This window comes from Anolis carolinensis, unplaced genomic scaffold (assembly GCF_035594765.1).
Source record: "Anolis carolinensis isolate JA03-04 unplaced genomic scaffold, rAnoCar3.1.pri scaffold_7, whole genome shotgun sequence".
NCBI lineage: Eukaryota > Metazoa > Chordata > Lepidosauria > Squamata > Dactyloidae > Anolis > Anolis carolinensis.
This window is the reverse complement of record NW_026943818.1, coordinates 39,633,407-39,656,238: the sequence shown is the minus strand read 5'-3', so window position 1 is coordinate 39,656,238 and position 22,832 is coordinate 39,633,407. Positions and strand designations below refer to the sequence as shown.

The window sequence follows — 22,832 nt, the reverse complement described above, 5'->3', positions numbered from 1 at the left end:
CACCATCACATTGTCACCACCATCATCGTCAACAACATCATCATCACCATCACATCGTCACCATCATGATGGTCAACAGCACCATCATCACCATCACATCGCCACCATCATCATCGTCACGAGCACCATCATCACCATCACATTGTCACCACCATCATCGTCAACAGCACCATCATCACTATCACATCGTCACCATCATCATGGTCAACAGTACCATCATCACCATCACATTGTCACCACCACCATCGTCAACAGCACCATCATCACTATCACATCGTCACCATCATCATGGTCAACAGTACCATCATCACCATCACATTGTCACCACCACCATCGTCAACAGCACCATCATCACTATCACATCGTCACCACCATCATCACCATCACATTGTCACCACCAGTATTGTCACGAGCACCATCATCACCATCACATCGTCACCACCATCATCGTCAACAACATCATCATCACCACCACATTGTCACCACCAGTATTGTCACGGGCACCATCATCACCATCACATCGTCACCAGCACCATCATCGTCAACAGCATCATCATCGCCACCACATTGTCACTACCATCATCATGGTCACCACCATCATCATCACCATCACATTGTCACCACCATCATCATTGTCAACAGCACCATCATCACCATCCCAACGTCACCACCATCATCATCACGATCACCATCAGCACCGTAATCATCATCATGAACAACAGCCATCACCACCACCACCACCACTATCATCACAGTCCTCACCATCACCATGTAACCCACCTCGAGCCACAAAGAGAGGTGGGTAAGGAATAAAAGTATTATTCTGACCACCACCACCACCACCCCCAGACTTACAGGAACCAGTCCACGGCCATGATGAGGGTGATGTCTTCGGTGGGCAGCCCCACGGAGGTCAGCACGATCACCATGGTCACCAGGCCCGCCTGGGGGATGCCGGCCGCCCCGATGCTGGCCGCCGTGGCCGTGATGCTGCCGGAGAGACACACGGGCCGTGGGACAGGGACCACGAGCCTGGCTTGGAACGTGGTACACGCTTACACGCTTGGCCTTCCCTCCTTTTCCCCCTGAAGCTTCCTTTCCTTCCCTTCTTCAACCTTCTCTCCTTTCTTTCTTTCTTTCTTTCTTTCTTTCTTTCTTTCTTTCTTTCTTTCTTTCTTTCTTTCTTTCTTTCTTTCTTTCCTTCCTTCCTTCCTTCCTTCCTTCCTTCCTTTCCCTTCTTTTCCTTTTTCCTTCTCCTTTCCCCTCCTTTTTCTTTCTTTCCTTCCTTCCCTTCTTTCCCTTCTCCCTTTCTTTTCTTCCCTCCTTTTTTTCCTCTTCTTTTCCTCTTTCGTTTCTTCTTTCCCTCCTTTTCCTTCTCCCTTTCTTCCCTTTCCCTTCCTCCTTTTTCTTTCTCTTTCTTTCATTCTCCTTTTCTTTTTGCTTCCCTCCTTTTTTCTTCCTTCCTTCCTTTTACCTTCTCCCTTTCTTTCCTTCCCTTCCTCTTCCCTTCCCTTCCTTTTTCCTTCTCTTTCTTTCCTTCTCCTTTTTCCTTCCCCCCTTTTTCCTTCTCCTTTCCTCCTTTTTTCTTCCTTCCTTCCTTCCTTTTACCTTCTCCCTTTCTTTCCTTCCCTTCCTCTTTTCTTCCCTCTTTTTTCCTTCTTTCTTTCCTTTTCCTTTTCTTTTTCCTTCCCTCCTTTTTCCTTCTCCTTCCTTTCCCTCATTTTTCCTTCCTTCCCTTTTCCTTCTTCTTTTCTTTCCTTCCCTTCCTCTTCCCTTCCTCTTCCCTTCCCTTTTCTCCTTCTCTCTCTTTCCTTCTCCTTTTCTTTTTCCTTCCCTCCTTTTTTCTTCCTTCCCTCCTTTTCCTTCCCTTCCCTTTTTTCCTTCTCTTTCTTTCCTTCTCCTTTTCTTTTTCTTTCCCTCCTTTTTCCTTCTCCCTTTCTTTCCTTCCCTCATTTCTCCTCACTTTTTCCTTCCTTCTCTCTTTTTTCTTTCATTCCTTCCTTCCCCCTTTTTATTCTACCTTCATTTTTCTTTTTCCTTTCCTTCTTCTCCCTCTTCCTTCCCCATTTCATTCTCCCCTTTTCTCCTTCCTCCCCAGCCTTGCAACTCAAAAGAAAGGTCCTTCGGTCTAACAACCGAGTAACCCGTGTGCCATTACACGCATGCTTGTGAATATCGCTTGTTCAACTTGTTCTAATATGGCCCTGTTTTTCTATACTAGCGGAATTCAAAAGAAAGGTCGTTCAGTCTAACAACCGAGTAACCCGTGTGCCATTACATGAATTCTTGTGAATATTGCTTGTTCAAAGAGCTGGCTTCTAATACGGCCCTGTTTTTCTCGACTAGTGGTTTTCAAACGCCGGGCACCAACCTGATGGTGATGATCTGCCCGAAGTCGAGCTCGTAGTTGTTGACTTGTGCGATGAAGATGGCGGCCAGGGCCTCGTAGAGGGCGGTCCCGTCCATGTTGATGGTGGCCCCGACGGGCAGCACGAAGCGGGTGACCCTCTTGTCCACCCCGTTGTTCTCCTCCAGGCAGCGGAAGGTGACCGGCAGGGTGGCCGAGCTGCGGAACGACAGCGGGACAGGGTTGGGGGTTGTAGACAGAAATAAATAGAAGCTTTACCACTGTTTCTGAACCAAAATATACCCTGTAGTATAATAATAATAATATATAATAACAAGGCAGCAGGAGATAACGGGTTAAATGGGCCTTAAGAAGCATTGCTAATAACAAGGCAGCAGGAGATGATGGGTTAAATGGGCCTTAAAGAAGCATTGCTAATAACAAGGCAGCAGGAGACGACAGGTTAAATGGCCTTAAGAAGCATTGCTACTAACAAGGTAGCAGGAGATGATGGGTCGAATGGGCCTTAAGAAGCATTGATAATAACAAGGCAGCAGGAGATGATGGGTTAAATGGGCCTTAAGAAGCATTGCTACTAACAAGGCAGCAGGAGAAGACGGGTCGAATGGGCCTTAAGAAGCATTGCTAATAACAAGGCAACAGGAGACGACGGGTCGAACGGGCCTTAAGAAGCATTGCTAATAACAAGGCAGCAGGAGACGACGGGTCGAATGGGCCTTAAGAAGCATTGCTAATAACAAGGCAGCAGGAGACGACGGTTGAATGGGCCTTAAGAAGCATTGCTAATAACAAGGCAGCAGGAGACGACAGTTGAATGGGCCTTAAGAAGCATTGCTAATAACAAGGCAGCAGGAGACGACAGTTGAATGGGCCTTAAGAAGCATTGCTAATAACAAGGCAGGAGGAGACGACGGTTGAATGGGCCTTAAGAAGCATTGCTAATAACAAGGCAGCAGGAGACGACGGGTCAAATGTGCCTTAAGAAGCATTGCTAGTGTAAAGAAGTGTGTTTTTATTTTGATTTATAGATGTTATGTTTAATTTCGTTTTGGAAGTCATGTTTGACTATGTTTAAAAGGGTAAGTATTAGTTACCAGTGCGTGGGGGATGGTAACCAGCTCAGCATTCTGAGGCAGGTTGCCATAGCAACGAGGGCGGAGCCAACCGCCGTTTGGAGAAAAAAGAGGGAATGTTTTAAAAACAGTTTAGTCTGTGATCTGAGTCACAGGGAAGACACTGGTTCCAGGTTAGGGAAACCAGGGATGCTCAGATCTCTAGTGGTGTCAAATTAAGCAAGTAAAGTGACTTAAGAAGCTTTGCTACTAACAAGGCAGCAGGAGATGACGGGTCAAATGGGCCTTAAGAAGTATTGCTACTAACAAGGCAGCAGGAGAAGTTAGGACTGCAGCTGAACTGCTTAAAATTTTGAAAGATGATGCTCTCAAGGTGCTGAATGCAAGGCTCAGAGTGGGGTGCTGACCTGGAGGAGGTGCCCATGGCGGTGACCAAGGCCTGGAGCAGCCCGGCCATGAAGCGCCAGGGGTTCTTGTGGGTGACGACGAAGAAGATGAGGGGCAGGACGCAGAGGCCGTGGATCAGCAGCCCCACGATGACCGTCAGCGTGTACATCCCCAGCTGGCCACCCATCACCGTCAGGTTCTCCATCTCCAGGATCTTCCCGGCGATCAGGAACAGGATCCCCACGGGCGCGTACCTGCCGGGCGAGAGCGGCATCAGAAGCGGACCCAGGAGGTCACAGAAACATATCCATCTCAGCATCTATTTATTTAGAATTTATGTTAATGATTGTTTGTTTACTGACGGGTCTATAGACAGCTGATAATAATAATATTAATATTGATAACAATATTTACTCTGTGACCCTAAGCTGAGTCTGGGAGAGGAGTGCCTCCCCATGACATCTGATGTGTTTCTTATTAATATTATAATATATTATTATTATACCATATTGCATAATTATTATTTATCTATATATACAAAAGAGTGATGGCATCACGGCGACCCACAAAACAACAAAACTATCTATATATATATATAGATATATAGATAAGCTATCTATATATATAAAAGGGTAATGGAATCACGGCACCGGACAAAACAACTAAACTAAACGCCCCACAACCTTGAAAATTGACAGCACAACCTCTCATCCACGCCTTTACGTTCACACAACAAGAAAAGAAAAATAAAGTCCTAACCACAGCAACGCGTGGCCGGGCACAGCTAGTATATATATAAAATGTAATGTACGTTTTTCCCACAAACAACAAAAACACTGGACCAAATCGCACCAAATTTGGCCACAAAAGACATAGTCACCCAATCTATGTCTTTCCATCAAGAAACCCTATAAAAATAGGGCCAAATTACAGAAAACCCCCCAAAACCAAAAATTACTATATATCTATATATATAAATGAGTGATGGCATCACGGCGACCCACAAAACAACAAAACTACAGGCCCCCCAACCTCGAAATTTGACAACACAACCCATCATCCACGCCTCTAGGTTGATACAGCAAAAAGAAAAGAAAAATAAAGTCCTAATTAGAGGGAGAGAGGAATAATTGCTTTTATCCAATTGCTGCCAGTTAGAAGGCTAAGCTCCTCCAACTTGGTCTCCTAGCAACCCAATAAAAAATAATAAAAAACACTAAAAAATAATTAAAAACACTAAAAAATTAATACAATAACATACTATAATAACAAAAAATAACTAAAAATAATACAAGAAAATAATAAAATATAATAAATAAAAAGATAACTTACAATAAAATTAATTAAAAAATACAAATAATGTCAAATAAAAATTACACAACAATTTTTAACCAATACCACCACCACTTTGCCACAGCAACGCGTGGCCGGGCACAGCTAGTATTATTCTATTATTCGTATGTTATATTTTCACATTATAATATTATTATTCTATTACATTATATATTATATATATCTATTATATTATATTCATCTTACTATGTTAGATTATTATTAGTATTTGATTTTTTCTTATTAATATTATTATATATTGTTATTATTATAGTACTATATTACATTATTATTATTATTATTATTATATATTGTTATTATTATAGTACTATATTACATTATTATTATTATCATTACTATTATATATTATATTATTTTTTCACATTATAATCTTATTATTATTATTACTATTATATATTATTATTATACCATATTGCATTAGTATTATATATATTACTAGCTGTGCCCGGCCACACGTTGCTGTGGCGAAGTCTGGTGGTATGGGAAATAAAGTATTGAGGAATTGGTGGTAGTTAAGGTAAAGGTGTGGAGTCCAGATAATCCAGTTAAAGCAGATAATATATAAGACTATATGGGTTATATAGCTGTGTGGAAGGGCCTTGAGTCTACACTGCCATGTAATCCAGTTAAAATCTGATAATTTGTATTTTATAGGCAGTGTGGAAGAGGCCTAAGTGAGGCCTAACTCTGCCTGTCCCCTGGGCTGAGTGGGTTGCTAAGAGACCAAATATTCTTCTTATTAATATATATATATAAAAGAGTGATGGCATCACGGCAATTCACAAAAGTACAGGCCCCCCAACCTCAAAATTTGACAACACAACCCATCATCCACGCCTCAAGGTTGATACAACAAAAAGAAAAGAAAAATAAAGTCCTAATTAGAGGGAGAGCAAAACAACACCACTCTGAAAACAAGGGAAATCCAGACAGGAAACAATCAGGGCCAGCTAACACCTCCCAACAAAAAATTCACTCAGGGAGGAAACAGCCAGGCTTTAAAGCTGCAAGGCCATTACATCCTAACCATTTTTCCTAATTGCAGCATTCATACTTGCCTCCAACAAACAAAAAAACCCAATCAGAAATATTGTATATTCACAACCTTTAGGAAATAATATCCCCTGATGGCGCAGCGTGTTAAAGCGCTGAGCTGCTGAACTTCTGGACCGAAAGGCCACAGGTTTGAATTGGGGGAGCGGAGAGAGCCCCCACTGTTAGCCCCAGCTTCTGCCAACCCAGAAGTTCGAAAACATGCAAATGTGAGTGCATCAATAGGTACTGCTCCGGCGGGAAGGTAACGCCGCTCCATGTAGTCATCCCACATGACCTTGGAGGAGTCTGCGGACAACGCCGGCTCTTCGGCTTAGAAATGGAGATGAGCACCAACCTCCAGAGTCAGACACGACTGGACTTAATGTCTGGGGAAAACCTTGACCCTTGACCTTAACTACCACCAATTCCTCAATACTTTATTTCCCAGAACACCAGACTTCGCCACAGCAACGCGTGGCCGGGCACAGCTAGTATCATTATATATTGTTATTATTATAGTACTATTTTACTATTATATATTATTATTATTATTATATTATATTACATTGCTGTGTATGCAATAATAACAGGATAGTTGTGGCGGAAGGGGGTCGGACTGGATGGCCTCTGGGGCCCCCTCCTTCTACTCACCAGATGATGACGGAGACCATGCGCAGGATGGCTTCGTTGAGGCCGTCGAAGAACTCCCGCAGGGCCTGGCCCTTCTGCTTCATGCTCCCGATGACCAGCCCAAAGCAGATGGAGAAGACCACCAGGCCCAGGGCGTTGACCCCGTTGACCGACCCCGGGACCGGCACCACCTCCTCCTCCGCCTCCTCCTCGCCGGACGGACCCGCCGCCAACCCGGACAGCGCCTGCGTCACGTTGCGCCACACGGCCGTGGCCTCCTCCAGCAGCGCCGGCGAGGAAGAGGAGGAGGAGGAGGCGTTGAAGGCCCCGCTTCCGAGGCTGAGATTCTGTAGCAGCCGAGGAGGAGCAGCAGGAGGAGGAGCAGCAGACAGGAGGCCTTTCCCGGCCGTCTGGTTGACCAGGCGGAGGCTGTACTGCGTCTTGTACTGAAAGGGAACGTTGGGAAATCTATTATTGTCACACCAATAAAGTCCTTTTACTTCAACACATAATATTATAAACACAATATTATAATAATCTATATCTATATATATATATATATATATATATAGGTAATGGAATCACGGCACCGGACAAAACAACTAAACTAAACGCCCCACAACCTCGAAAATTGACAGCACAACCTCTCATCCATGCCTCTATGTTCATACAACAAAAAGAAAAGAAAAATTAAGTCCTAGCCACAGCAATGCGTGGCTGGGCACAGCTATCTATATATATAAAAGGGTAATGGAATCACGGCACCGGACAAAACAAGTAAACTAAACGCCCCACAACCTTGAAAATTGACAGCACAACCTCTCATCCACGCCTCTACGTTCATACAACAAAAAGAAAAGAAAAATTAAGTCCTAGCCACAGCAACACGGGGTCGGGCACAGCTATCTATATATATAAAATGATAATGGAATCACGGCACCGGACAAAACAACTAAACTGAATGCCCCACAACCTTGAAAATTGACAGCACAATCTCTCATCCATGCCTCTACGTTCATACAACAAGAAAAGAAAAATTAAGTCCTAGCCACAGCAACGCGTGGCCAGGCACAGCTATCTATATATATAAAAGGGTAATGGAATCACGGCACCGGACAAAACAAGTAAACTAAACGCCCCACAACCTTGAAAATTGACAGCACAACCTCTCATCCACGCCTTTACGTTCATACAACAAGAAAAGAAAAATAAAGTCCTAACCACAGCAACGCGTGGCCGGGCACAGCTAGTATATATATAAAATGTAATGTACGTTTTTCCCACAGAGTAAACAACAAAACCACTGGACCAAATCGCACCAAATTTGGCCACAAAAGACATAGTCACCCAATCTATGTCTTTCCATCAAGAAACCCTATAAAATTAGGGCCAAATTACAGAAAACCCCCCAAAACCAAAAATTACTATATATCTATATATATAAATGAGTGATGGCATCACGGCGACCAACAAAACAACAAAACTACAGGCCCCCCAACCTCGAAATTTGACAACACAACCCATCATCCACGCCTCTAGGTTGATAAAGAAAAAGCAAAGAAAAATAAAGTCCTAATTAGAGAGAGAGGAATGATTGCTTTTATCTAATTGCTGCCAGTTAGAAGGCTAAGCTCCTTCAACTTGGTCTCCTAGCAACCCAATAAAAAATAATTAAAAACACTAAAAAATTAATACAATAAAATATTATAATAACAGAAAATAACTAAAAATAATACAAGAAAATAATAAAATATAATAAATAAAAAGATAACTTACAATAAAATTAATTAAAAAATACCAATAACATCAAATAAAAATTACACAACAATTTTTCACCAATACCACCACCACTTTGCCACAGCAACATGTGGCCAGGCACAGCTGGTATATATATATAAATGTAATGTGTGTTTTTTCCATGGAGTAAACAACAAAACCACTGGACCAAATCACACTAAATTTGGCCACAAAAGACATAATCATCCAAAATATGTCTTTTAATTTAAAAGAAAAATAGAAAAATAGTCCAAATTACAGAGGATGAGGAAGAGCCCTTCTCCCCCTAACTGCCAGTCAGAAAGGTAGGTCCTGCTGCCTTTAGGCCCCGCCCCCTTTAGGCCCCGCCCCCTTCATGTCCTACTCAGCCAAAGTGGCACCCAAGGCAGTTCAGTGTGGACTTTATACAGCTGTGTAGAAGGGGCCTCATATAATAATAATAATAATAATAATAATAATAATAATAATAATAATAATCTTATACCCCGACCCATTTCCCCGAAGGGACTCGGGGCAGCTTACATGGGTCCAAGCCCGAACAGAACAATAAAAACAAGACAAGAAAAACAATGAAACCAATAATCAAACCATAAAAGCAAGTCATAAAAACCACATACAAGATAAAATGTTAAAATCATGGATTAGGTTCAAAGAATCTAGGCCAAAGTGCTAAGAGATCTAAGCACATTAATATAAGATTTTAAATATAATATGTAATAATTGTTGTGGTATAATAATAATAATAATAATACAGAAGAATACCATCTCTAAAACCAGGACAGTAAATAAAGAGCAACACTCTGAAAGCAGGGAAATTGGGAAATCCAGAAAGGAAACAACCAGGGCCAGCTAACACCTCCCAACAAAGGATTCCCCCGGGCAGAAAGCAGCCAGGCTTGCAAGCAGCAAGGCTATTCGGTGCTATTCAACCTGGCCAACCAAGATTTCCCCTCGGTGGGAATGGAAATGTGAGTAAATACAACCGTTTCCTTACCTGTCTGAAGCAGGCTTCGACAAGGTTGGGTGGGAACATGTTCCTGTAAAGCAAAAAGAATGAAATGCAATTACAGCGTTTGGAAAACAAACTTTTTCTGTGGTGGTTGTTTTGTTTTGTTGCCAAAAGATGAAACACAGACGGCCTTAGGATTGGAAAGAGAACACATGTCAAAACCAAATTATTATATTTTATTGTAATTATATATTTTAATGTTTTATTATATTATTATATATTATTATTATTATTATTATGACGCAGCAAACAAGATGGATATGCTGGATTTCGTATCACAAAACCACAAGTCGAACACTTCCCAAGTGTCTAGGACTGTGTAATGTATTATTATTATTATTATTATTATTATTATTATTATTATTATTATTATTATTATTATTACGTGGCAAACAAGATGGATATGCTGGATTTCGTATCACAAAATCACAAGTCGAACACTTCCCAAGTGTCTAGGACTGTGTAATGTATTATTATTATTATTATTATTATTATTATTATTATTATTATTATATTATGACACAGCAAACAAGATAGATATGCTGGATTTCGTATCACAAAACCACAAGTCGAACACTTCCCAAGTGTCTAGGACTGTGTAATGTATTATTATTATTATTATTATTATTATTATTATTATTATTATTATTATTATGACACAGCAAACAAGATAGATATGCTGGATTTCGTATCACAAAACCACAAGTCGAACACTTCCCAAGTGTCTAGGACTGTGTAATGTATTATTATTATTATTATTATTATTATTATTACGTGGCAAACAAGATCGATATGCTGGATTTCGTATCACAAAATCACAAGTCGAACACTTCCCAAGTGTCTAGGACTGTGTGATGTATTATTATTATTATTATTATTATTATTATTATTATTATTATTATTATTATCATCTCTCTTCAATTGTGGTGCCAATTATTATTATTATTATTATATGATCATACAGTATTATATTTTTATTATTATACTATAATTATATTGTATATGTTATTGTTATATTGTGTATTATAATATAACAATGACATATAAAATATTGTTGTATTATAATAATATAAATATAATATTGTATAATATTATTATTATCCTCCTGCTCCTCCTCCTCCTCATCATCATCATCTCTTCAATTGTGGTGCCCATGAATATTATTATATTTTATATTATTATTTTATATTATTATTATTATTATTATTATTATTATTATTATTATTATTTATATCATCATCATCATCATCACCATCTCTCCTCAATTGTGGTGTCCAGAATTATATTATTATTATACTATTTTATATTATTATTTTACATATTATTACATATTATTGTTTATTCTTATTTATTATTATTATCATCATCATCATCATCATCATCATCATCTCCTCTCTTCAATTGTGGTGTCCAGAATTATTATTATTATTATTATTATTATTATTATTATTATTATACTATTATTTATATATTTATTATTATCATCATCATAATCTTCTTCTTCTTTCTTCAATTGTGTTGTCCAGAATTATATTATTATTATACTATTTTATATTATTATTTTACATATTATTACATATTATTATTTTTTATTATTATTATTATTATCATCATCATCATCATCTCCTCTCTTCAATTGTGGTGTCCAGAATTATTATTATTATTATTATTATTGATTATTATATTATACTATATCTATTATTATCATAATCTGCTTCTGCTTCTTCTCTCTTCAATTGTGTTGTCCAGAATTATATTATTATTATATATTATTATTTATTATATCATCATCATCATCATCATCATCTCTCTTCAATTGTGGTATCCAGAATAATAATAATAATAATAATAATAATAATAATATATTATTATAATTATATTATACTATTATTTACATAATTATTATTATTATTATTTATTTTATTATCATCATCATGATCTCTCTTCAATTGTGGTGTCCAGAATTATATTATATTATTATATATATTATTACTTATTATTATATCATCATCATCATCATCATGATCTCTCTTCAATTGTGGTGTCCAGAATAATAATAATACAGTAGAGTCTCACTTATCCAACACTCGCTTATCCAATGTTCTGGATTATCCAACACATTTTGTATATATTATTATTTATTATATCATCATCATCATCATCATCATCTTCTCTCTTCAATTGTGGTGTCCAGAATAATAATAATAATAATAATAATAATAATAATAAATTATAATTATATTATACTATTACTTATATATTTATTATTATTATTTATTTTATTATCATCATCAACATCTCTCTTCTATTGTGGTGTCCAGAATAATAATAATGATAATAATAATAATAATAATAATAATATAATTATATTATACTTTTATTTATATATTTATTATTATTATTTATTTTATTATCATCATCATGATCTCTCTTCAATTGTGGTGTCCATAATAATAATAATAATAATAATAATAATAATAATAATAATAATAATAATAATAATAATATATTATATTATACTATTATTTATATATTTATTATTATTATTAATTTTATTATCATCATCATCATGATCTCTCTTCAATTGTGGTGTCCAGAATTATATTATTATATATATTACTAGCTGTGCCCGGCCACGCGTTGCTGTGGCGAAGTATGGTGGTATGGGAAATAAAGTATTGAGGAATTGGTGGTAGTTAAGGTAAAGGGTCCCCTGGGCTGAGTGGGTTGCTAGGAGACCAAGTGGGCGGAGCTTAGCCTTCTAACTGGCAGCAATTGGATAAAAACAATTATTCCTCTCCCTCTAATTAGGACTTTGTTTTTCTTTTCTTTTTGTTGTATCAACCTAGAGGCATGGATGAGGGGTTGTGATGTCAATTTTCGAGGTTGTGGGGTGTTTACTTTTGTTGTTTTGTCCGCTGCCGTGATGCCATCACTCTTTTATATATATAGATTATTTATTATATCATCATCATCATCATGATCTCTCTTCAATTGTGGTGTCCAGAATAATAATAATAATTATTAATAATAATTATTAATAATAATTATTAATATTAATAATGTCCAGAAGTATATTATTATATATATTACTATTTATTATATCATCATCATCATCATCATCATCACCATCATCTCTCTTCAATTGTTGTGTCATGAATAATAATAATAATAATATATTATTATTATTAATAATAATATATTATTATATAAATATATTATTTATATATTTATTATTATTATTTATTTTATTATCATCATCATCTCTCTTCAATTGTGGTGTCCAGAATTATATTATTATATATATTATTATTTATTATATCATCATCATCATCATGATCTCTCTTCAATTGTGGTGTCTAGAATAATAATAATAATAATAATAATAATAATAAATATATTATAATTATATTATACTATTATTTATATATTTATTATTATTATTTATTTTATCATCATCCTCATCATCATCTCTCTTCAATTGTGGTGTCCAGAAGTATATTATTATATATATTACTATTTATTATATCATCATCACCATCATTTCTCTTCAATTGTTGTGTCATGAATAATAATAATAATAATAATATATTATTAATAATATATTATTATATAAATATATTATTTATATATTTATTATTATTATTTATTTTATTATCATTATCATCATCTCTCTTCAATTGTGGTGTCCAGAATTATATATATATATATATATATATATATATATATATATATATATATAATTTATTATATCATCATCATCATTATCTCTCTTCAATTGTGGTGTCCAGAAGTATACTATTATATATATTACTATTTATTATATCATCATCATCATCATCATCATCACCATCATCTCTCTTCAATTGTTGTGTCATGAATAATAATAATAATATATTATTATTATTATTAATATATTATTATATAAATATATTATTTATATATTTGTAATTATTATTTATTTTATTATCATTATCATCATCTCTCTTCAATTGTGGTGTCCAGAAGTATACTATTATATATATTACTATTTATTATATCATCATCATCATCATCATCATCACCATCATCTCTCTTCAATTGTTGTGTCATGAATAATAATAATAATAATAATAATAAAGATCTCAGCCGGCATTTGGAAACAATAGACATTGACAAAATTACGATCTGCCAACTGCAAAAGGCCACCTTACTGGGATCTGCACGCATCATCCGAAAATACATCACACAGTCCTAGACACTTGGGAAGAGTTCGACTTGTGGTTTTGTGAAATGAAATCCAGCATATCTATCTTGTTTGCTGTGTCATACAATGTCGTTGTGTCAATAATAATAATATATTATTATTAATATATTATTATATAAATATATTATTTATATATTTATTATTATTATTTATTTTATTATCATTATCATCATCTCTTTTCAAGGGGGTCCAGAGTTGTTATTATGAATATGATTATATTTATTATTATGATCGACTAGAATGTGATTAGATGTAGATGAGCCGTGTCCTGAAGTGAGATGGGGGTTCCTTCAGGGATGGTCTAGATGCCCTCTGGGGTGCCCTTCCTTCCCGCCCTGGGAGCCTGGGATTGTTTGGGGTCTCACCGGATGAGGTCCAAGAAGGCGTCGGTGGTGTGGACGGGCTCGATCTGTCCCTGTGGGTGGAGCTTCTCCTTGCTGCCCTTTCCCGGGTGGATGACGAGGACCATGAAGATCCCGATGAAGACGGCGATGATGGTGGTCGTCATGTAGTAGATCACGGCACGCATCCCCATCTTGCCCGAGGCGCTGCCCTCCAAGGAGGACATCCCTGCCGGCGGGAAACAGCCACAAAGACCATCAGCAACAATCGGAAGGGGCGCCCAAAGGGCATCTAGTCTGACCCCGCTTCTCTCCATCCGACCCACAATGGTCACCCATCATCATCATCATTATTATTCCTATTATCTATATATATAAAAGAGTAATGGCATCACGGCGATTCGACCCACAATGGTCACCCATTATTATTATTATTATTATTCCTATTATTATATAATAAAACAATGGCTAAAAGTTGGAAGGGGCACCCAAAGGGCATCTAGTCTGACCCCGCTTCTCTCCATCCGACCCACAATGGTCACCCATCATCATCATCATTATTATTCCTATTATCTATATATATAAAAGAGTGATGGCATCACGGCGATTCGACCCACAATGGTCACCCATTATTATTATTATTATTCCTATTATTATATAATAAAACAAAGGCTAAAAGTTGGAAGGGGCACCCAAAGGGCATCTAGTCTGACCCCGCTTCTCTCCATCCGACCCACAATGGTCACCCATCATCATCATCATTATTATTCCTATTATCTATATATATAAAAGAGTAATGGCATCACGGCGATTCGACCCACAATGGTCACCCATTATTATTATTATTATTATTCCTATTATTATATAATAAAACAATGGCTAAAAGTTGGAAGGGGCACCCAAAGGGCATCTAGTCTGACCCTGCTTCTCTCCATCCGACCCACAATGGTCACCCATCATCATCATCATTATTATTCCTATTATCTATATATATAAAAGAGTAATGGCATCACGGCGATTCGACCCACAATGGTCACCCATTATTATTATTATTATTATTCCTATTATTATATAATAAAACAATGGCTAAAAGTTGGAAGGGGCACCCAAAGGGCATCTAGTCTGACCCTGCTTCTCTCCATCCGACCCACAATGGTCACCCATCATCATCATCATCATTATTATTCCTATTATCTATATATATAAAAGAGTGATGGCATCACGGCGATTCGACCCACAATGGTCACCCATTATTATTATTATTATTCCTATTATTATATAATAAAACAATGGCTAAAAGTTGGAAGGGGCACCCAAAGGGCATCTAGTCTGACCCCGCTTCTCTCCATCCGACCCACAATGGTCACCCATCATCATCATCATTATTATTCCTATTATCTATATATATAAAAGAGTAATGGCATCACGGCGATTCACAAAACGACAAAACTACAGGCCCCCCAACCTCGAAATTTGACAAATTTGGTCACCCATTATTATAATTATTATTCCTATTATTATATAATAAAACAAAGGCTAAAAGTTGGAAGGGGCACCCAAAGGGCATCTAGTCTGACCCTGCTTCTCTCCATCCGACCCACAATGGTCAGCCATTATTATTATTATTATTATTATTATTATTATTATTATTATTATTATTATTATTATTATTCCTATTATTATATAATAAAACAATGGCTAAAAGTTGGAAGGGGCACCCAAAGGGCATCTAGTCTGACCCCGCTTCTCTCCATCCGACCCACAATGGTCACCCATCATCATCATCATCATTATTATTCCTATTATCTATATATATAAAAGAGTGATGGCATCACGGCGATTCGACCCACAATGGTCACCCATTATTATTATTATTATTCCTATTATTATATAATAAAACAATGGCTAAAAGTTGGAAGGGGCACCCAAAGGGCATCTAGTCTGACCCCGCTTCTCTCCATCCGACCCACAATGGTCACCCATCATCATCATCATCATTATTATTCCTATTATCTATATATATAAAAGAGTGATGGCATCACGGCGATTCGACCCACAATGGTCACCCATTATTATTATTATTATTCCTATTATTATATAATAAAACAATGGCTAAAAGTTGGAAGGGGCACCCAAAGGGCATCTAGTCTGACCCCGCTTCTCTCCATCCGACCCACAATGGTCACCCATCATCATCATCATCATTATTATTCCTATTATCTATATATATAAAAGAGTGATGGCATCACGGCGATTCGACCCACAATGGTCACCCATTATTATTATTATTATTCCTATTATTATATAATAAAACAATGGCTAAAAGTTGGAAGGGGCACCCAAAGGGCATCTAGTCTGACCCCGCTTCTCTCCATCCGACCCACAATGGTCACCCATCATCATCATCATTATTATTCCTATTATCTATATATATAAAAGAGTAATGGCATCACGGCGATTCACAAAACGACAAAACTACAGGCCCCCCAACCTCGAAATTTGACAAATTTGGTCACCCATTATTATAATTATTATTCCTATTATTATATAATAAAACAAAGGCTAAAAGTTGGAAGGGGCACCCAAAGGGCATCTAGTCTGACCCTGCTTCTCTCCATCCGACCCACAATGGTCAGCCATTATTATTATTATTATTATTATTATTATTATTATTATTCCTATTATTATATAATAAAACAATGGCTAAAAGTTGGAAGGGGCACCCAAAGGGCATCTAGTCTGACCCCGCTTCTCTCCATCCGACCCACAATGGTCACCCATCATCATCATCATCATTATTATTCCTATTATCTATATATATAAAAGAGTGATGGCATCACGGCGATTCACAAAACAACAAAACTACAGGCCCCGCAACCTCGAAATTTGACAACACAACCCATCATCCATGGCTCTAGGTTGATACAACAAAAAGCAAAGAAAAATAAAGTCCTCATTGGATAGAGAGGAATAATTGCTTTTATCCAACTGCTGCCAGTTAGAAGGCTAAGCTCCTCCAACTTGGTCTCCTAGCAACCCAATAAAAAATAATAAAAACACTAAAAAATTGATACAATAAAATGCTATAATAACAGAAAATAACTAAAAATAATACAAGAAAATAATAAAATATAATAAATAAAAAGATAACTTACAATAAAATTAATTAAAAAATGCAAATAACGTCAAATAAAAATTACACAACAATTTTTAACCAATACCACCACCACTTTGCCACAGCAACGCCTGGCCGGGCACAGCTAGTTATATAATAAAACAATGGCTAAAAGTTGGAAGGGGCACCCAAAGGGCATCTAGTCTGACCCTGCTTCTCTCAATCCGACCCACAATGGCCAGCCATTATTATTATTATTATTATTATTATTATTATTATTATTATTATTATTATTCCTATTATTATATAATAAAACAAAGGCTAAAAGTTGGAAGGGGCACCCAAAGGGCATCTAGTCTGACCCTGCTTCTCTCAATCCGACCCACAATGGTCACCCATTATTATTATTATTATTATTATTATTATTATTATTATTATTGTTATTCCTATTATTATATAATAAAACAATGGCTAAAAGTTGGAAGGGGCACCCAAAGGGCATCTAGTCTGACCCCGCTTCTCTCAATCCGACCCACAATGGTCACCCATTATTATTATTATTATTATTATTATTATTATTATTATTATTATTATTATTCCTATTATTATATAATAAAACAAAGGCTAAAAGTTGGAAGGGGCACCCAAAGGGCATCTAGTCTGACCCTGCTTCTCTCAATCCGACCCACAATGGTCACCCATTATTATTATTATTATTATTATTATTATTATTATTATTATTATTATTATTGTTATTCCTATTATTATATAATAAAACAATGGCTAAAAGTTGGAAGGGGCACCCAAAGGGCATCTAGTCTGACCCCGCTTCTCTCAATCCGACCCACAATGGTCACCCATTATTATTATTATTATTATTATTATTATTATTATTATTATTATTCCTATTATTATATAATAAAACAATGGCTAAAAGTTGGAAGGGGCACCCAAAGGGCATCTAGTCTGACCCTGCTTCTCTCAATCCGACCCACAATGGTCACCCATTATTATTATTATTATTATTATTATTATTATTATTATTATTATTCCTATTATTATATAATAAAACAAAAGCTAAAAGTTGGAAGGGGCACCCAAAGGTCATCTAGTCTGACCCCGCTTCTCTCAATCCAACCCAGAATGGTCAGCCATCATTATTCTAAAATAATAATAATATAATTCTGGACACCTCAATTGAAGGGAGATGATGATGATATAATAATAATAATAATAAATAACAATATATAATTATAAAATAATAATAATATAATTCTGGACACCTCAATTGAAGGGAGATGATGATGATATAATAATAATAATAATAATAAATAACAATATATAATTATAAAATAATAATAATATAATTCTGGACACCTCAATTGAAGGGAGATGATGATGATATAATAATAATAATAAATAACAATATATAATTATAAAATAATAATAATAATATAATTCTGGACACCTCAATTGAAGGGAGATGATGATGATATAATAATAATAATAAATAACAATATATAATTATAATAATAATATAATTCTGGACACCTCAATTGAAGGGAGATGATGATGATATAATAATAATAATAAATAACAATATATAATTATAAAATAATAATAATAATATAATTCTGGACACCTCAATTGAAGGGAGATGATGATGATATAATAATAATAATAATAAATAACAATATATAATTATAAAATAATAATAATAATATAATTCTGGACACCTCAATTGAAGGGAGATGATGATGATATAATAATAATAATAAATAACAATATATAATTATAAAATAATAATAATAATATAATTCTGGACACCTCAATTGAAGAGCGATGATGATGATATAATAATAATAATAAATAACAATATATAATTATAAAATAATAATAATAATATAATTCTGGACACCTCAATTGAAGAGCGATGATGATGATATAATAATAATAATAAATAACAATATATAATTATAAAATAATAATAATAATATAATTCTGGACACCTCAATTGAAGGGAGATGATGATGATATAATAATAATAATAATAAATAACAATATATAATTATAAAATAATAATAATAATATAATTCTGGACACCTCAATTGAAGAGCGATGATGATGATGATGATGATAATATATAACAACATAAAAATAATAATATTAATAATAATGTAATTCTGGACACCTTGATTGAAGCGAGATGATGATGATATAATAATAAATAATAACAATATATAATTATAAAATAATAATAATATAATTCTGGAATTGAAGAGCGATGATGATGATGATATGACTAATAATAATAATATAATATATAAAATAGTAATATAAAATATAATAATAATAATATAATTAATTCTGGACACCACAATTGAAGAGCGATGATGATGATGATGATATGACTAATAATAATAATATAAACTGTAATAATAATAATAATAATAAAATTCTGGACACCCCAATTGAAAAGAGATGATGATGATGATGATCAATTGAAGAGAGATGATGATGATGATAACAACAACAACAACAATTCTTTATTGATTAGTCACTTTTGACCATATCAAAACATGTATTATTATTATTATTATTGTTATATAATATAATGATTATATAATTCTGGACATCCCTATTGAAGAGCGATGATGATGATGATGATGATGATATAATATACAAAATAATAAGAATAACGATAATAATAATTATAATAATTCTGGACACCCCAATTGGAAAGAGATGATGATCATGATGATCATGATGATGATGATGATATCATAATAATAATAATAATAATAATAATAATAATATATAATATAATAATGATATAATTCTGGACACCCCAATTGAAGAGCGATGATAATGATGATGATGATAATATGACTAATAATAATAATATAAACTATAATAATAATAATAATAATAATAATATAATTCTGGACACCCCAATTGAAGAGCGATGATGATGATGATAATAATAATGACTAATAATAATAATAATATAATATATAAAATAATAATAATAATATAATTCTGGACACCCCAATTGAAGAGTGATGATGATGATGATGATGATATAATAATAATAATAATAATAATAATAATAAGAATAAGAATAATATAATTCTGGACACCCCAATTGAAGAGCGATGATGATGATGATGATAATATGACTAATAATAATAATAATAATAATAATAATAATAATTCTGGACACACCAATTGAAGAGAGATGATGATCATGATGATATAATAATAATAATAATAATAATAATAATAATAATAATAATAAGAAAATATAATAATGATATAATTCTGGACACCCCTATTGTAGAGCGATGATGATGATGATGATATAATATATAAAATGTTTATGTTTATGCTAATGTTTATGCTAATGTTTCAATTTTTATAATTGTGCATGTTTTTTTGTCTATTGTTGTGTTTTATATTGCTATTGTTTTTATTCGGGCTTGGCCCCATGGAAGCCGCCCTGAGTCCCCTTTAGGGAGATAGAGGCGGGGTATAAAAATAAAGTTATTATTATTATTATTATTAAAATATTAATAATATTAATATAATATAATATAATAATACTAGCTGTGCCCAGCCACGCGTTGCTGTGGCGAAGTATGGTGGTATGGGAAATAAAGTATTGAGGAATTGGTGGTAGTTAAGGTAGTTAAGGGTCCCTTGGGCTGAGTGGGTTGCTAGGAGACCAAGTGAGCGGAGCTTAGCCTTCTAACTGGCAGCAATTGGATAAAAACAATTATTCCTCTCCCTCTAATTAGGACTTTATTTTTCCTTTCTTTTTGTTGTATCAACCTAGAGGCATGGATGAGGGGTTGTGATGTCAATTTTCGAGGTTGTGGGGTGTTTAGTTTTGTTGTTTTGTCCGCTGCCGTGATGCCATCACTCTTTTATATATATAGATTAATATTAAAATAATAATAATAATAATAATATAATTTTGGACACCCCAATTGAAGAGAGATTATGATCATGATGATATAATAATAATAATAATAATAATAATAATAATAATAATAATAATAATAAATATATATAATAATGTTATAATTCTGGACACCCCTATTGTAGAGCGATGATGATGATGATATAATATATAAAATGTTTATGTTTATGCTAATGTTTCAATTTTTATAATTGTGCATGTTTATTTGTCTATTATTATTATTATTAAAATATTAATAATATTAATATAATATAATAATATTAATATTAAAATAATAATAATAATAATAATAATAATAATATAATTTTGGACACCCCAATTGAAGAGAGATGATGATCATGATGATATAATAATAATAATAATAATAATAATAATAATAATAATAATAATAATAATAAAAAATATATATAATAATGTTATAATTCTGGACACCCCTATTGTAGAGCGATGATGATGATGATATAATATATAAAATGTTTATGTTTATGCTAATGTTTCAATTTTTATAATTGTGCATGTTTTTTTGTCTATTATTATTATTATTAAAATATTAATAATATTAATATAATATAATAATATTAATATTATAATAATAATAATAATAATAATAATAATAATAATAATAATAATAATAATAATATATAATTTTGGACACCCCAATTGAAGAGAGATTATGATCATGATGATATTAATAATAATATATAAAATGTTTATGTTTATGCTAATGTTTCAATTTTTATAATTGTGCATGTTTTTTTGTCTATTGTTGTGTCCCTTTGAGGAGATAGAGGCGGGGTATAAAAATAAATTTATTATTATTATTATTATTATTAAAATATTAATAATATAAATATAATATAATATAATAATATTAATATTAAAATAATAATAATAATCTAATTTTGGACACCCCAATTGAAGAGCGATGATGATGATGATGATATAATAATATAATAATAATAATGATAATGAGGAGGGATGGATGCGAGAGAGAATCCCGACCTGTGATGAGGCTGGAGACGATGAGCGGGAGGACCAGCATCTGCAGCATCCGCATGAGGAGCTCCCCGGGGAAGGAGAAGTACTTGATCTGCCGGTAGCTCATCCGGTACGGGCGCAAGGCCAGCGCCAGCGTCACGCCTGCGGGAAGGGGAGACCCAGACCCCCGTCAAAGCAGCGCCACAAAAACCCCCTTCCCCAGGCGGCCTCGAGTGGGACACGAGCCAAGAGGGTGATGCAGCAGCGAGAAAGCCCAAGGCGATCCTAGGCTGCATCCAAAGGAGCCGAGTGTCCGGACTGAGGGTGCCTCGCGATTGGGCTTTGGTTGGGCCTCTTTGTTGGGAATAAGACTGTGTCCAATTCTGGGCACCACAATTTAAGAGAAGTTATTATTATTATTATTATTATTATTATTATTATTATTAATTAATGTTACTACTACTAATAATATTATTACAATTATACTACTACTACTACTATTATTATTATTTACTAACACTACTACTAATAATAATAAT

At 34.3% G+C, this 22,832-nt stretch overlaps 1 protein-coding gene across 1 annotated transcript in view; it reads right to left on the bottom strand.

The window, feature by feature from the left end:
* Positions 1 to 22,832, bottom strand: part of LOC134293037 (excitatory amino acid transporter 1-like) — a 51,130-nt gene that overhangs the window by 6,767 nt on the left and 21,531 nt on the right. The window contains exons 5-11 of the mRNA XM_062959295.1: positions 22,318 to 22,455; positions 14,243 to 14,447; positions 9,617 to 9,659; positions 6,868 to 7,292; positions 3,849 to 4,082; positions 2,372 to 2,566; positions 856 to 990 (exon numbers count right to left, since the gene is read on the bottom strand). Coding sequence (XP_062815365.1) covers positions 856 to 990; positions 2,372 to 2,566; positions 3,849 to 4,082; positions 6,868 to 7,292; positions 9,617 to 9,659; positions 14,243 to 14,447; positions 22,318 to 22,455 — 1,375 coding nt within the window. The remainder of the gene's footprint in view (positions 1 to 855; positions 991 to 2,371; positions 2,567 to 3,848; positions 4,083 to 6,867; positions 7,293 to 9,616; positions 9,660 to 14,242; positions 14,448 to 22,317; positions 22,456 to 22,832) is intronic.